Here is a 16,768-nt window from a genome sequence, read left to right as displayed (position 1 = left end):
AATAGAAGACTGATTGCACACATGGGGCTGAGGAGATACGGCAATGAAAATAAAACTGCCAGTGGAAGCTCTGTAAATCTGATATGTTTGTATTACAAAACTGATTCTCTAATAAACTTGGCTCTCAATTTTCTGGAATTCGTTGCGTTTTGTGGGCTGGATTCCACAGCACTGCCACTAAAAGGCAAACAACTGCCCAGGTGGAAAGTTGCACATGTGCAACTGTTTGGAAGTTGTAATTTCAACTTTAGCTTCTGAACACTAGGCTTTTCCCCAATAACTAGGAAGGCCTGTGTACACCAGAAATGGGAAAACTGCATCAATGCATCAATCCATCCGCAACTAAAACGAAACAGCAGCTGACAATGCTACAAACAGTGCTAACATTGTTGCTGCTGCACTGCTCCCTTTAGAAGCACTGGAGTAATCCTCTTTGTGAGTCTTGGTGCCTCCTAAATCAGCGACATCATATCATTTACCTTGCACTGTTACCAGTAAAGTTAGTACTACCATCAGCGGCAGTGATGTAAAGAAAGAAGGAATGAACTTTTATTTATATAGCACCTTTCGCCCCACACCACTTCACAGCCAATTCATTATTTTTTGAAGTGTAGCTACTTCCTTTTGATGTCACGATGCAAACAAGGCAGCCAATTTGCGCACTCCGAAGTTCCGTTAACAGCAATGAGGTAAGTAACCAGGTAAATGATCTGTTTTTGGTGGGCCCCTCATCTTTCTTCTCCTTGTCATCTACAGCATGAACCCTGACATTGATATTGGACAAGTTGAGGGTGCTTTCGTCATGGGCATGGGATATTGGCTGATTGAGAAGATGATCTATGACCCCAAGACTGGGGCTGTGCTGAATGCAGGGACGTGGGATTACAAACCACCATTCAGCAAGGTAGGTTTAGAGTTGAAGGAAACATTTACTGTTCACTAAAATCTGGAGTACTTAATACACAGGGCAGGATTTTAACTGTGAAAAACGGGTGGGTTGTTGGGGGGGGTGGGAATCGGTGGGCATTGAAAATTGCAACAATTTCCGATCCGCCTCCAACCTGCCCATTTCTGGTTTTCATTGGGGCGGGACGAGGGGCCGGCGACCAACCCGCTCCCAGCAGGGGGGGGTTGGTCACTAAAACCTTTCAAGAAGACTGCGGGCCTGCATTTTGAAAGGTTTTGCGATTTTAGCCTCTAGGGGTCGGGATTTCCGGGCCTTCTCCTTCACGCTGCGTGAGAGGAAGCAAGAAGGCCCGAAACTGCAGGTAAGTGCCTTTCTGGCACAGCTTGTGGGCCCGGAGCAGAAGGAGTGCTTCCCCCGGACCCAACAAGCCTACTTGCAGCGACTCCTCCCCCCACCCCCCCCCCCCCCCCGCCAAAACAATTGTGGACCTCCTCCCAATGATCTTGGACCCCCGCGATGACCCCCGATCCCAGCCCCCCACCAATGACTGACTCACCTAGTGACTGACCACCACTGACTTATTCCCCCACCTCCCGTGGTCCCCATGCTCACCGATTGCCCCCCCCCCCCACCCTGTCCATACAATCTAAGATTTACCTGAAGACTTACCTTTTCACATCCTGTTCCTTGCTCTGCTCCCGTCCGACTGAGACCAGGCGGGCCTGTCAGACAAAAACCCACAAAAAATATAAAAGACGTCCTTAAGTCAAAATCTTAAATTCCCACGAAGCTAGGTGGGAAAATAAGCTGTGAGGAGGACACAAAGGGTCTGCAAAGGGATATAGACAGGTTAAGTGAGTTGGCCAGAAGGTGGCAGATGGATTATAATCTGGGGAAATGGGAGGTTATTCACTTTGGTAGGAAGAATAGAAAAACAATATTTTTTAAATGGTGAGGAACTATTAAATGTTGATGTCCAGAGAAGACTTGGGTGCCCTGGTACAAGAAACACAAAAAGTTAGCATGCAGGTACAGCGAGCAATTAGGAAGGCAAATGGCATGTTGGCTTTCATTGGAAGGGGGTTGAAGTACAAGAGTAAGGAAGTCTTACTACAGTTGTACAGGGCTTTGGTGAGACCTCACCTGGAGTTCTGTGTTTAGTTTTGGTCTCCTTATCTAAGGAAGGAAATACTTGCCTTAGAAGTGGTGCAGTGAAGGTTCACTAGATTAATTCCTGGGATGAGAGGGTTGTCCTATGAGGAGAGGTTGAGCCTATACCCTCTGGAGTTTAGAAGATTGAGAAGTGATCTCATTGAAACGTAAATGATTCTAAGAGGCTTTACAGGGTAGTGGCTGAGAGATTGTTTCTCCTAGCTGGAGAGTCTATAACTAGAGAGCATAGTTGCAGGATAAGGGGTCGGCCATTTAAAACTGAGATGAGGAGGCATCTCTTCACTCAGAGGGTTGTGAATCTTTGGAATTCTCTACCCCAGAGGGCTGTGGATGCTGAGTTGTTGAGTATATTCGAGACTGAGATCGATAGATTTTTGGACTCATGGGGAATCAAGGGATATGAGGATCAGGCAGGAAAGTGGAGTTGAAGTTGAAGATCAGCCACGATCTGATGGAATGGCGGTGCAGGCTCGAGGGGCCGAATGGCCGACTCCTGCTCCTATTTGTTATGTTCTTATGTAAGGACGTCTTCTGGGAAACCCGTACTTCCGGGTTTCCTGTTCACGATTAGACTCACCTGCCCCCTTCCCGGCTCAGAGTCAAAATCCTGGCCAGAGTATTTTTCTTTTTTGTCCTTCAATAAAACTTGTCACAATTACCTGTGCAAATATTGGAAATTGTTGGGAAAAGTTAATAAGTTTGTTCTCTTGCGACTGTAAAGGTATTTGTGCATAGAAAATAAAAATCATGTGATTCTTTCTGTAACGACGTCAAATTGTGACATTTTTGTTCGTTTAAGGATAGACCCGTACAAAAGTATTGAAGTCAATGGGAATCGGGGAAAACTCTCCAGTGGCTGGAGTCATACCGAGCACAAAGGAAGATGATAGTGGTTGTTGGAGGCCAATCATCTCAGCCCCAGGGCATTGCTGCAGGAGTTCCTCAAGGCAGTGTCCTAGGCCCAACCATCTTCAGCTGCTTCATCAATGACCTTCCCTCCATCATAAGATCAGAAATGGGGATGTTCGCTGATGATTGCACAGTGATCAGTTCCATTCACAACCCCTCAGATAATTAAGCAGTCCATGCCCGCATGCAGCAAGACCTGGACAACATCCAGGCTTGGGCTGATAAGTGGCAAGTAACATTCGCGCCAGATAAGTGCCAGGCAATGACCATCCCCAACAAGAGTGAGTCTAACCAACTCCCCTTGACATTCAACGGCATTACCATCGCCGAATCCCCCGCCATCAACATCTCGGGGGTCACCATTGACCAGAAACTTAACTGGACCAGCCATATAAATACTGTGGCTACAAGAGCAGGTCAGAGGCTGGGTGTTCTGCGGCAAGTGACTCACCTCCTGACTCCCCAAAGCCTTTCCACCATCTACAAGGCACAAGTCAGGAGTGTGATGGAATACTCTCCACTTGCCTGGATGAGTGCAGCTCCAACAACACTCAAGAAGCTCAACACCATCCAGGACAAAGCAGCCCGCTTGATTGGCACCCTATCCACCACCCTAAACATTCACTTCCTTCACCACCGGCGCAATGTGGCTGCAGTGTGTACCATCCATAGGATGCACTGCAGCAACTCGCCAAGGCTTCTTCGACAGCACCTCCCAAACCCGCGACCTCTACCACCTAGAAAGACAAGTGCAGCAGGCACATGGGAACACCACCACCTGCACGTTTCCCTCCAAGTCACACACCATCCCGACTTGAAAATATATCGCCGTTCCTTCATCGTCACTGGGTCAAAATCCTGGAACTCCCTACCTAACAGCACTGTGGGAGAACCTTCACCACACGGACTGCAGCGGTTCTAGAAGGCGGCTCACCACCGCCTTCTCAAGGGCAATTAGGGATGGGCAGTAAATGCTGGCCTGGCCAGCGACGCCTACATCCCATAAACAAATTTTTTAAAAGTTTCAGTTTTAGCCAGTACAAATTTTAATCCTGTACCACCAAAGTAAAACTGGAAATGGCACAGGGGTTAGTAACTCTAATGTTGTTCCTGCCGTACAGGAGTGGTATTGTAAAACCAACACCAGTAAGTAAAGGTTTGTTGATAGGCCCTTCAGTTGCACCTGCCATGTTATGTTTGGCAGACCATGAGGGCTAGAATTTACACTTGAGTGGATTAGTTAAAGTTAGACAGCGTAAGGTTCTGAGATAATGGCAGCCTCTCAACAGATGTTGCAATGGCAGATAGCAAAGTGATGGCAATGGAGAAAAGGTAACAAAATTGATACAGTAGTAAGGGTTTTACAGCACCTGAAACTGAATAAGCTTGTCACTTTCAATTTATTTCCACTTTCAGCATAATGCCTACAACTGTGGATACCAATTTTGTATTTGGTATTATGAATGAACAGAAATGATGGAAAATTACCACCCCGTTTACGTGTGATTGCTTAAAATGGGTGCTTCTGCTATTCATCTGATATTGACAGGTTAAGCGAATGGGCAAAAATTTGGCAGATGGAACATAATGTGGGAAAATGTGAAGTCATCCACTTTGGGAGGAAAAATAAAAAAGCAAAATATTATTTGAATGGAGAAATACTACAAAATGCTGCAGTACAGAGGGATCTGGGTGTCCTCGTACATAAAACACAAAAAGTCAACATACAGGTGCAGCAGGTAATCCGGAAGGCAATTGGAATATTGGCCTTTATTTCTAAGGGGATGGAGTATAAAAGCAGGGAAGTCATGCTATAACTGTACAGGGTGCTGGTAAGACCACACCTGCAGTACTGCGTACAGTTCTGGTACCCTTATTTAAGGAAGGACATACTTGCATTGGAGGCAGTTCAGAGAAGGTTCACTAGGTTGATTCCGGGTATGGAAGGGTTGTCTTATGAGGAAAGATTGAACAGGTTGGGTCTATACTCATTGGAGTTTAGAAGAATGAGAGGAGATCTTATTGAAACATACAAGATTCTGAGGGGACTCGATAGGGTAGATGCTGAGAGGATGTTACCCCTCGTGGGGGAATCTAAAACGAGGGGGCATAGTCTCAGAATAAGGGGTCGCCCGTTTAAGGCAGAAATGAGGAGGAATTTCTTCTCCCAGAGGGTCGTGAATCTTTGGAATTCTTTACCCCCAAAAAGCTGTGGTGGCTGAGTCATTGAATACATTCAAGGCTGAGTTAGACAAATTTTTGATCAGCAAGGGAGTCAAAGGATATGGGGAAAAGGCAGGAAAGTGGAGTCGAGGTAAAAATCAGATCAGCCATGATCTCATTAAATGGCGGAGCAGGCTCAAAAGGCCAAATGGCCTACTCCTGCACCGATCTCTTATGGACTGCAGAATATTGGGCGGATGCAACACCAATACTGATCTTTGAAAAGTGGGCAGTGTGAAGATAAAAATCCAGTTCTTAAGTGTAACATGATAAACAAATTTTTCAGTATAGAATTACATTGGGACAGATTTTGCTGGAGCAGGGCGTCTCGCAGCGTGCACCGTTAGTTAGACTTACAATTGCACGTTTCTGTTTTAAAAATTTTTGCCCACAAAGTTGCTGGAAGTGCGAGCTGATAACAGCGCTGCGAGGGTAACAGGGGATCTGGGACCTTGGTGAACAATGGGACAAAAAGTGTGTATTATTAAAGGATTGAGAAATAAACAGAGGAAGGACTGAGACAGAATTAGAATGGGTGAATTCAAGTCAAATCAGGTACAGATAGAGAAATAAAGAGAGGGAAAGAAAGATTGGATTAAGAGAGAGAGAAAAAAGAGATAGAAAAGAAAAGTAACAAAAAAAATTAAATTTAAAATTTGCCATTTTTTTAATCTCTCAAGACAATTTGCAACCTGAAGTATTGAGACTCCACACTTATAATTGTTTACTTTCTGGACGAGAAGTTGATTGGCAGTCATTAACAATTATCACGTCATTAAAAGGGCACTTACGTTGATAATTACTACACTTAAATTTCTGTGGTGAGTTTAATGGACAATTAATGTGCAAATGCAGCAACTTCACCAAAATCACGAAGAGGTTAAGCATAAGATGCCATTTTTGTGAAGCTAATGATGGAACGGCGCAAATCATCTAACAACTTGTGGCAATTCGCAATTCACGGGTACCTCTTCCTCGCTACAAGTAGCTGGCCAATTTGCCCATTAATAATGGCTTGCATCATTCAGACGCCAATATTTTTTCAGCAAAATCTTGTCCATACAATCATACAGCACAGAAACACACCATTCAGCCCAACAGGTCTTTGCCGGTCTTTATGCTCCACGTGAGCCTCCTCCCACCTTGCTTCATTTCACCCTATCAAAATACCCTCCAATCCTTTCTTCATGTATTTAGCTTCCCCTTAAATGAATCTATGCTATTCGTCTCAACTACTCCACGTGGTAGCGAGTTCCACTGTATAAATCTTTCTCACACTGGTTGGCCAGATCACACTGAAACGTCAAGAAAAATAAAGATAGATTTGCATTTGTATAGTGCCTTTCACGACCTCAGGACCTCCCAAAGTGCTTTACAGTCAATTAAGTACTTTTGAAGCGTAGTCTCTGTTGTAATGTCGAAAATGCGCTGCCAATTTGCACACAGCAAGGTCCCACAAACAGCAATGTGATAATGACCAGATAATCTGTTTTTAGTGATGTTGGTTGAGTGATAAATGTTGGCCAGGACACCGGGGAGAACTTCCCTGCTCTTTTTCGAAATAATGCCGTAGGATCTTTTAATATCCACCTGAGAGGGCAGATGGAACCTTGGTTTAACGTCTCATCTGAAAGACCTCATCTCCAACAGTGCAGCACTCCCTCAGTACTGTACTGAAATGTCAACCTAGATTTTGTGCTCCAGTCTCTTGAGTGGGACTTGAACCCACAATCTTCTGACTCAGAGGCTACCACTGAGCCACAGCTGACATTAGGTCTTTTATGTTATAGGGTGGATCTTGGAGGAGAGGCCTAGAGTGCCACTATCCCCAATTTACTTCACCATTCCCATTTTGAACAACCTGCATAGGGGTAGTTCATGCTGGCCATGACACTTCAGTAACGTGCATGCGCTATTCATATGACCATGTTGCATCATGACATCAATAGAAAAGAGTATAAATATGGTTGTGCATGATGCTCTGACATCACCACAGCAGCACATTTACTAGACCAATTAAGATCTGTGACAACTTAGAAAAAAATCCAGTGAAAAACAGGTGTGCCCAGCTGCCAGTCTAAATAATTCCAGCAGGTTTACCTTTATTTTGCTGCCACTTGCTGGAGCTGGCAGTCAAATAACAATATAAAAGTGCCCATTAACAGAGGTTTCTGAAACTCTTGTGGTTCAAGTGGGTTAATCCAAATATAAATTCCATGCAATAGGGAGAAGGATTGGAAACTAAAAACATTTTGCCAATGTCCTTGAATTAGATATAACCTAAATTAAACTGTGCAACCCTTCAGTTAATTATATTCATCTGCCTCCTAATGGTTATGATGTGTCATCAGTAATTCATGTTTGTCAAGTGCTGGAAATAATAATGATGCTGTGAAACCTGCTGGCGAGCAATATCACAGTGGCCACACGTGAGTGGAATTTCTGGTCATTATGACCAGTGCAATAAAGTGGAACGGGAGATCGGGACCAGGGGAAAGAACGTCTTCATTTTCCTCCTGGAAACACAGCAGCAGATTTTTTGCACTGCAAAATTCCCCAAAGTTAAAGGCACCCCTATGGCTATCTGGCATGTATGTGGAACTTGGAAAGAGCTGTTTTCAAAAGGTTTAGCATGCAGCCTCAGACATGGTTTAACAGGGTGCGAGGAAACTCTTTGTACAAAATCAATGAGAAATTTATGTGAAATGCTGGCAAAACTTACCTTGGCAGATTTCCTGATGATACTAACTTTTTTTTCTGATTTATTTCCATGTCCTTTGACTGTTTGAATCAATATTTACTCTGGCTGCCATCTCCTGGAAAGCAGCGTATAGTTCTCCTCTGTGGAAGGTACCTTTGGGTTCCAAATGGGCATGTCTTCCTTTGCTGCAGAAGTACCTCTCTAGCAGCATTTGAGAATGGAGATGCTGTGTGGTCAGCCCTTTTCAGTTTTCTGCTTAGCAACAATCAAGCAGCTCCTTTAAATAGCAGCTACAGCCTTTAAGAGCCACAACCACATGCTATTACCTACCCCTTAGTCTAGGCAAGCTCCTGTCACCAGACTCAGTCTGGGCCAGGAGCTCACTGTGAATGCAAAAAGAGGCCAACTTGAGGAAATCTTGAGGTTGTCCTAGGTTTTGTCAGCACTAAGCTCTCTGCTTCCAAGATCATAAAACTTGGTCTTTTGTGTTTTAAATTTATAGAATGAGTTTCATGAAATCATGCTCCTGAGCATGTCTGAAGCAATCTATAATATAAGATTTTCTGTTGACTCCCCGGATAGTTCAGTGGGTGAGTGCACTGTGTGACATGGTACTGAGCCATACAGGCTGGGATGGCCCAAGATCTGATTGCTGGTCTGGGTTAAATTAGCTGATCTGAATTGGGGTAATGTTGGAGGTGCTATAATTGACCTCTACATAAGCCAGCCAGAGTTCCCATTCTTGATCACTTATCCAATGACTTTTTTACTGGAAAATGAACAGTGGGTGAACCTGGTTGAGCTCTGTGAGGTCCAGTTTATGTGCCTTTTTTTTCTCTCCCTTCCTGCAACCCGCCCCATTTGCTCCCATCTTTAATTTTCCTAAGTCGGCTGCTTTCTTTTTTGCATTTCTGTGATTTACATTCAGTAAATTGCTAAAGGATACCGTGTCCTGGCTTTAGCTTAAACAAAGAAAGTTGTCTTACCAGATCCGGAAAACATAGGATGAACTTTGGTTGGTACATATGAGGACTAAATAAGACATAGTAAAAGCATTAGGAGTTTTAGAATATAAATGTAAGTGCAACTTTCAACAAGATCTTCTGTTTGTGTTTTGTCTATCAAGAGCATACCTATCAATTTCAACATCGAGCTACTTAAGAATGCTCCCAACCCAATGGGTGTCCTGCGCTCCAAGGCCTCTGGTGAGCCTCCCCAGTGCATGTCCTGTGTAACTTTATTTGCTGTGAAGCGTGCCATTGAGGCAGCACGTGAAGACATTGGGCAGAACACCTACTTTCCACTACGTAAGTATGATCAATGGGGTATGTTTACATGGTGTAGCATAGCATTTCAGATCAGTGTTATTTTAATGCGAGCACTAACCCATTTATTTTAAACAGGTTAATGCCAGTATTAAAATAAGACCAACTGGAAAATCTAGGTTTGTGTGACTGTGGTAATATATGGGTTTGATTAAATCATCCCCAATTTACAAGACAAGTTACCAAGTCAAAGTATGCTGTGCACTGTGAATGGTGCTAATGGATAGTCTATAAAAACATGATTGGATTTGTAACCACTTTGACAGAGCCACATCATTGAAAACTCTAAATCTGTGTAGAATTTTCATCATTGTTGAAGCAATTACATATGCTTTCAGCATCTATCTGCTGTGTCCTTATAAATTAAAATTACTAGGTTCCAGAGCTTCTTAATTTATAGAAGAGACCTAAAATTCAATTTTGAAAAAATTGCAGGGAGCCATGTGTGTTTCTATAGCTTGTGCCAAAACTTGATACAGGACAATAGATATAAGGCTTTGATTGAATCATGGCTACAACACTAGCATCTACCCGACAATGTGGAAAATTGCCCAGGTATGTCCTGTCCACAAAAAGCAGGACAAATCCAATCCAGCCAATTACCGCCCCATCAGTCTGCTCTCAATCATCAACAAAGTGATGGAAGGTGTCGTCGACAGTGCTATCAAGCGACACTTACTCACCAATAACCTGCTCGCTGATGCTCAGTTTGGGTTCTGCCAGGACCACTCTGCTCCAGACCTCATTACAGCCTTGGTCCAAACATGGACAAAAGAGCTGAATTACAGAGGTGAGGTGAGAGTGACTGCCCTTGACATCAAGGCAGCATTTGACCGGGTGTGGCACCAAGGAGCACTAGTAAAATTGAAGTCAATGGGAATCGGGGGGGAAACTCTCCATTGGCTGGAGTCATACCTAGCACAAAAGAAGATGGTAGTGGTTGTTGGAGGCCAATCATCTCAGCCCCAGGACATTGCTGCAGGAGTTCCTCAGGGCAGTGTCCTAGGCCCAACCATCTTCAGCTGCTTCATCAATGACCTTCTCTCCATCATAAGGTCAGAAATGGGGATGTTCGTTGATGATTGCACAGTGTTCAGTTCCATTCGCAACCCTTCAAATAATGAAGCATTCCGTGCCCGCATGCAGCAAGACCTGGACAACATCCAGGCTTGGGCTGATAAGTGGCAAGAAATGACCATCGCCAACAAGAGAGAGTCTAACCACCTCCCCTTGACATTCAACGGCATTACCCTCGCCGAATCCCCCACCATCAACATCCTGGTGTCACCATTGACCAGAAATTTAACTGGACCAGCCACATAAATACTGTGGCTACAAGAACAGGTCAGAGGCTGGGTGTTCTGCGGCGAGTGACTCATCTCTTGACTCCCCAGAGCCTTTCCACCATCTACAAGGCACAAGTCAGGAATGTGATGGATACTCTCCACTTGCCTGGATGAGTGCAGCTCCAACAACACTCAAGAAGCTCGACACTATCTAGGACGAAGCAGCCCGATTGATTGGCACCCCATCCACCACCCTAAACATTCACTCCCCTCACCACCGGCGTACCATGGCTGCAGTGTGTACCATCCACAGGATGCACTGCAGCAACTCGCCAAGGCTCCTTCGACAGCACCTCCCAAACCTAGAAGGACAATGGCAGCAGGCACATAGGAACAATACCATCTGCGCGTTCCCCTCCAAGTCACACACCATCCCGACTTGGAAATGTATTGCCGTTCCTTCATCGTCGCTGGGTCAAAATCCTGGAGCACCCTACCTTACAGCACTGTGGGAGAACCTTCACCACACAGACTGCAGCGGTTCAAGAAGGCGGCTCACCACCGCTTTCTCAAAGACAATTCGGGATGGGCAATGAATGCTGGCCTTGCATCCCGTGAACGAATTTTTAAAAAAAAATTCTCGTCATTGGGCTTTAGAGTGCATGAATGATTTTGGCATGCATCATCTAGGGGATTTCTAAATCAGTGAGACAGAAATATTTGATAGGTTGAAGGGACTGAACGCTAGCAAATTCACTGGGCCAAATAGTATGAATCCAAGGAGATCAAAGTGTGAAATTTATGGGATATTGGCTACCCTTCTATAGGAATCATTGGATGCAGATGAGGTCTTCTAGCATACGACCATACAGAAAAGGATATGAAAAAGCTAACTTGCCCAAGTCTCTCTGCTGTTCTGCAATTTCTACATGGCATACACATATACGGAATTGCCCAGACCCAAATCCATCACACTTCGTTTATCCACATTGAAGGATATCTGCAACACACAAGTCCAGTGGATCTAGATCAGCCTGCACCCTATTTATTTCACCTACATTTCTAACTCCCACACACATCTTTGTGGCATTAGCAAATTTGGGAGTTGTTCCTTTGCTGGACTGGAAGCAAGCAAAAGTAGTACTATATTTAAAGGGCTGATAAATCGAACCCAGGCAACTATAGACTCATGTGCCAAATATCACTAACAGGTAAAGTAGTGGAAACCATTCTGAAGTGTGAGCTGGAAGAGTACCTGTGTAGCAACAACCCAATAAATAGTCATTATGGATTTAGATGGGGAAGACCCTGCTTGAAAATACTCCTCCATCTGTTATAAATAAGGTAGTTGAGGGAATTGGCTTATGATATTTATTTGAATGTTCAGAAAGGTTATGAAAAAGTTACATGTGAAGGAACTGGATAAGAATTTGTTCTTTTAAAAAAAAAGACCAACAGAACACTTATTGTTTCTACTGGCCTGGCTATTAAAACTACTATTAACCAATTTTTCACATCAAAGCAGTAGAGACAGACGATGCAGTTAATGATTTGCAGGAGGATTTAAATCAGTTATGAAATTAGGCAGATAAATTAAATATAGTACTGACAAATGCAAAGTGTTGCACATTGGTTGAAAAATGTGGTGTGTATGCATGTTCTAAATGGAATAGAATTGGGCTAGAGAGACTTTAATAGGGACATAGCGTAATAGTAGCCTTGTCTCTTTAATTGTCTAGATTCCAATGTGATTGAAGTTTTAGATCAGTGTCCTGAATAATTCAAATGGTTAAAGGAGAAATATAGAAAAACTGTTTCAAGGAAATAAATAAGATTAACTTTTTTCTTCTCTGACCCTCATTTGACTGTAGCTAACTAATAAAGATTTTTACAATGGTGGTTGCATTTGTGGAACTAGAATTAGCTCCATTTATTATCGGTTTAGACAAGTGCATTACGTTAAGAAAAAAATTGTGGTGGAGCAAAATTGAAAGCTAATTTCCCTGAACATATTGCAGCCTCTACGCACTCCTTACTGTGCAGCTCACAGTGTTGTGTGAATACATTCCAGAATGTGGTTCTATAAAACACCAGGGTATTTTAATTAATTCCAAACAATGGGAAACATTATAAGTGTGACAGCAGGAATTTAGCAAGTATTGATAGTCTTTGTTAACCTCACACCATGGAGGAAAACAAACTTTAATGAAATTGAGTTATAAAAAAAGGCGGTTATTGAAGTAAATTCTAGTGTTTGTCAAGATACTTATTGCTCTGATTTTTCTCCATAGATGGACCAGCAACGGTCGATGTAATCCAGACAAACTGCCTTGTGGACTACAAAAACTTTTCAATCTGAAAACAATCAACTAATTTGTGCTACTATACCGAACAAGGCAAATAACCTGCTCCCTCTCAGAAATTGCTGTCTTTTTACCAGTATTGCACAATATTATGAAATATTAACTACATATTCACACAGCCTAGTACTTTAATGTTTAATCATACAATTATTGCCCATTTACATCAACGCAAAAACTGTAGGATGAGCACAATAGGGAATAGAATTTTCACAGGGTTTATGTCGTTTCTCCGATGTTCCTGCAGATCTTCTGCTGAAGTTATGGCTCCCCTAACTATTGAATCCCCATCACTATTAATTTTCCTGACCTTCCTCCTTCCCCCCCCCCCCCCCCCATACAGCTGAGCCACCCATGGTGCCATGGACTTGGCTTTGGCTGTACTCCCCAGAGGAACCATAGTCCTCGACAGTATTGGTTAGAGAGAGATGCACTCAGGGGACTCCTGTACTACCCGCCTGGTCTTCCTTGTCTGTCTAATGGTCACCCAGTCCCTCTCTGCCTGCTGTGGGGTGACCACCTCCTGAAATGTGCTATCCATGTAGCTCTCAGCCTTGCAAATGCACTGCAGTGACGCCAGCTGCTGCTCAAGCTCCGAAACCTGGAGCTCAAGCTCCTCCAGCTGACGACACTTCCTGCACATGTGGTTGTCCAGGACATGAAAAGGGTCCTGAACTTCCCACATGGCACAGGATGTGCATTCGACAGGACTGAGGTGCCCTGCCATACCTTTATTAGATTACTAACTAAACTTACCAGAAATAAACTTAAGACATGTCCTTAAAATCCTCCAATGGGTTTCAAAATTGCAGCCATTTATTTTCTGTGCTGTTAGGTACAAACTTTTATAAAATTTGGCCCAAATTTAAAATCCTAGCTGCATGTATGCACTCACATTCAAGATGGTAACCATGATCTTAGCTTTAATGTGCTTGATTTTCAATGTTCAATTTAAACATTTAAATTAATCCATTCCACAATGAAAAACAACTCTACTGAACAGTCAGATACATTTTTCCAGTGGTAAAATGTTGTGCCTCTTCCCCCACCCCGCCCCCCCTCCCCATTAGAACCATGTGGAAATAGTGTTGGCCCCAGATTTGCAAAAGAAGACTTCACTGTCCCAAACTCTGGATGTTAGGGGGAGACAGCAAGTCAACTAAGATTGTATTGGTTCAACAAAGATAGGTTTGAAAAATCACATTATTGTAACTGACATTATTTTTCCCATGACACACATTTTAGGTTACAATCAAATGTGAGCCCTAAGTACAGTCTCGTAACAATTTTTAAATAGTTGAGAGATGAATTGTAGAACAATGCTGAACAAATAAATTGCAGATTTATTTAGACCTAGGTTGTTAAGAGTTATAACTGTATAGTGTAACTGTCAGATTTCTTGTGATCTGCTGTGATTTTCAGCCCCACTGAGAACATCTGTAGCAGATGTTGCAGTAAAGAGCACAGGAATTAAACTTTTTGGAACAAAAATGATGCCCATAACATTTAGTCAAAGATATTTTCATGGTAGAATCTTGCTATTGGAGCAACTTTTACAAGACTTTGTACTTTAAAACATAACCACAACTTACTTCCTTGTGCCTTTCACAGGTCCAGTGACCACTTGAATTGTTACACGAAGTAGTGAGCATAATGTAAATAATGTGCACTTCCAGTATTTGTATAGATGTTGAAGAAGAACCTTTAGAAGCTTTGAAAGTATCAAAAGTTTGGCTTTTGATATGATTGCAGCATGTTTTTCTGTGAGGAGAAAAGTCAGATCCCTTTGTATTTTACTGTTACCGCAACAACTTCTCTCAAAATTGGCATTGTTTCACTAATTGTCACTACAGCCCATTACAAACCTTGACTAGATATCTACTTTAAATTTCATCTTGGATTCTGAACCATTTTACTAAATCCAGTCATTGGGTTCTATTATCACTCATTATTATAGTTCTTAAAATATACAGGTGCACAGCTGAGCCCCAGTAAGATCAATTTTGATTGACTAAAAGCAATATTGATCTTAAGAAAAGTGTCCGTTATATCAGGGATGAAGTTGGAGTATCTTTGACTGATGGGAAGATACCTCCTGCTTCTACTTCAAATCTAAAGGCGATTTAATGTTGTCTGTACACATAATCATCGGTTCATATCCTAGATCGGTAATCATTGTAGCTGATAGATGGTTCTATCACTCTTGGGTTTACTGTGTGGCCGGATTACAGCTATCACAGCAATATACTCAATTGTTCAATTTTGTGAGAAAGATAGTTTCTGTCCACTGATTTATGGATTCTGATTTTCCTCTTGCTTTGGTATCAAGCATAAACCCCTCAAGTTATGTTCATCTTGAGGTGTCCTTAAATCACTGTCAGACACCCGCACCCCCGCCCATTCCTCTTTTCTTGTTTGAGCACAGTTGTTACAATTTGACTCGCTTTCAACTCTCGATTTATGTTCAGAGCAAAAGGCCAGTTTCAAAAAGCAAATCTGCAGACCAATTGAATGCATGATATGAACTGAATAATGGGCCACAGGTCTAACGATCCTAGATATCATAGAAAGGTTACAACACAGAAGAAGGCCATTCGGCCCATCGAGTCCACACAAGCTCTATGCAGGAGCAATCCAGCTAGTCCCACTCCCCTGCCCTTTCCCTGTAGCCCTGCAAATGTTTTCCTTTCAAGTACTTATCCAGTTCCCTTTTGAAGACCATGATTGAATCTGCCTCCACCACCCCCTCGGGCAGTGCATTCCAGATCCTAATCACTCGCTGTGTAAAAAAGTTTTTCCTCATGTCACCTTTGGTCCTTTTGCCAATCACCTTAAATCTATGCCCTCTGGTTCTTGACCCTTCTGCCAATGGGAACAGTTTCTCTCTCTCTCTACTCTGTCTAGACCCTTCATGATTTTGAATCTCGCAAGCGTCTCTGTTCCAAGGAGAATAAGCCCAGCTTCTCCAATCTATCCATGTAATTAAAGTCCCTCATCCCTGGAATCCTAAAAGACAATTTGCTGTGAAACTGTAATTATAACACTTACTTCAATTGCTGCTCTTGCTCAGTCATTGCAGACAGTCGGAAATATTTTCCAGCCAAGTCTCCCTTCAATCCAGATAGAGCAGTTGTGACAACCTTTTCTCCCTCTCTCTTTTCTGCCCGGGAACAGGCAGATTATAAACTGAGTCCTGTGATGCAGCAGCCCATACGTACACTGGATGATATCCCATAATGTTCAGCAAAGTTCCCCTGTGTGATCTGTGTAGGGAAAGAAGTGAAACTGGGAGCTGGAAACTGTTTTCAACTGCAATAGAACATTCAAACAAGCTCTGTTGTATGCATTTAGTATGAACTGCGTAGGCCGGATACTGTGCAGTATTGTTGCGAACCTTTTTGCACTGACGCTACACCTGTAATGCAAATGCATCCTGAATTGTAACAAAAGATGTAAGCTGTAATTATAAAATTTGTTGAGATTACTTCAGAAAATAGTAATTGTCAATCTATGTATTATGAGTAAAATAAAGTTCAGCAATGGCTTGAAGGCTGTAACAACTTCAGAATCCTCAAAAATATAAACTAAAGTTCCGTTCTCATACTTTATTAAATCATCTTATAACCTGTTACGCTGTGAAATCATGTCAAATTGGGACTGGTAGTAGTATCAGTTCAGTATACAATTAATATGCCTCCTTAGAGACCCAACCAAGTAGGTAACTTGGAGCTGCAGTGATGATGCGTCAGCTACAGTACAACATCTGGATCTGACACTGACTGCATCCCAGAAAATATAGACAATCTAACCCCAGGCTTTTCGGTTTACACATAAAGTAGTTTGAACATGTGTTATGCAGGTGGGTGAATCAGGCCAAATGCATT

At 42.8% G+C, this 16,768-nt stretch overlaps 1 protein-coding gene across 1 annotated transcript in view; it reads left to right on the top strand.

The window, feature by feature from the left end:
* LOC137320865 (xanthine dehydrogenase-like) overlaps positions 1 to 16,433 on the top strand; it is a 150,050-nt gene extending 133,617 nt beyond the window's left edge. The window contains exons 28-30 of the mRNA XM_067982783.1: positions 757 to 904; positions 9,040 to 9,220; positions 12,816 to 16,433. Coding sequence (XP_067838884.1) covers positions 757 to 904; positions 9,040 to 9,220; positions 12,816 to 12,883 — 397 coding nt within the window. The 3' untranslated portion in view covers positions 12,884 to 16,433. The remainder of the gene's footprint in view (positions 1 to 756; positions 905 to 9,039; positions 9,221 to 12,815) is intronic.
* Positions 16,434 to 16,768: the final 335 nt, after the last annotated feature.

The sequence above is a fragment of the Heptranchias perlo genome, chromosome 4 (genome assembly GCF_035084215.1).
Source record: "Heptranchias perlo isolate sHepPer1 chromosome 4, sHepPer1.hap1, whole genome shotgun sequence".
Classification (NCBI taxonomy): Eukaryota; Metazoa; Chordata; class Chondrichthyes; order Hexanchiformes; family Hexanchidae; genus Heptranchias; species Heptranchias perlo.
Note: the sequence above shows the minus strand (reverse complement) of the source record. Positions and strands in the feature narration are given on the sequence as shown.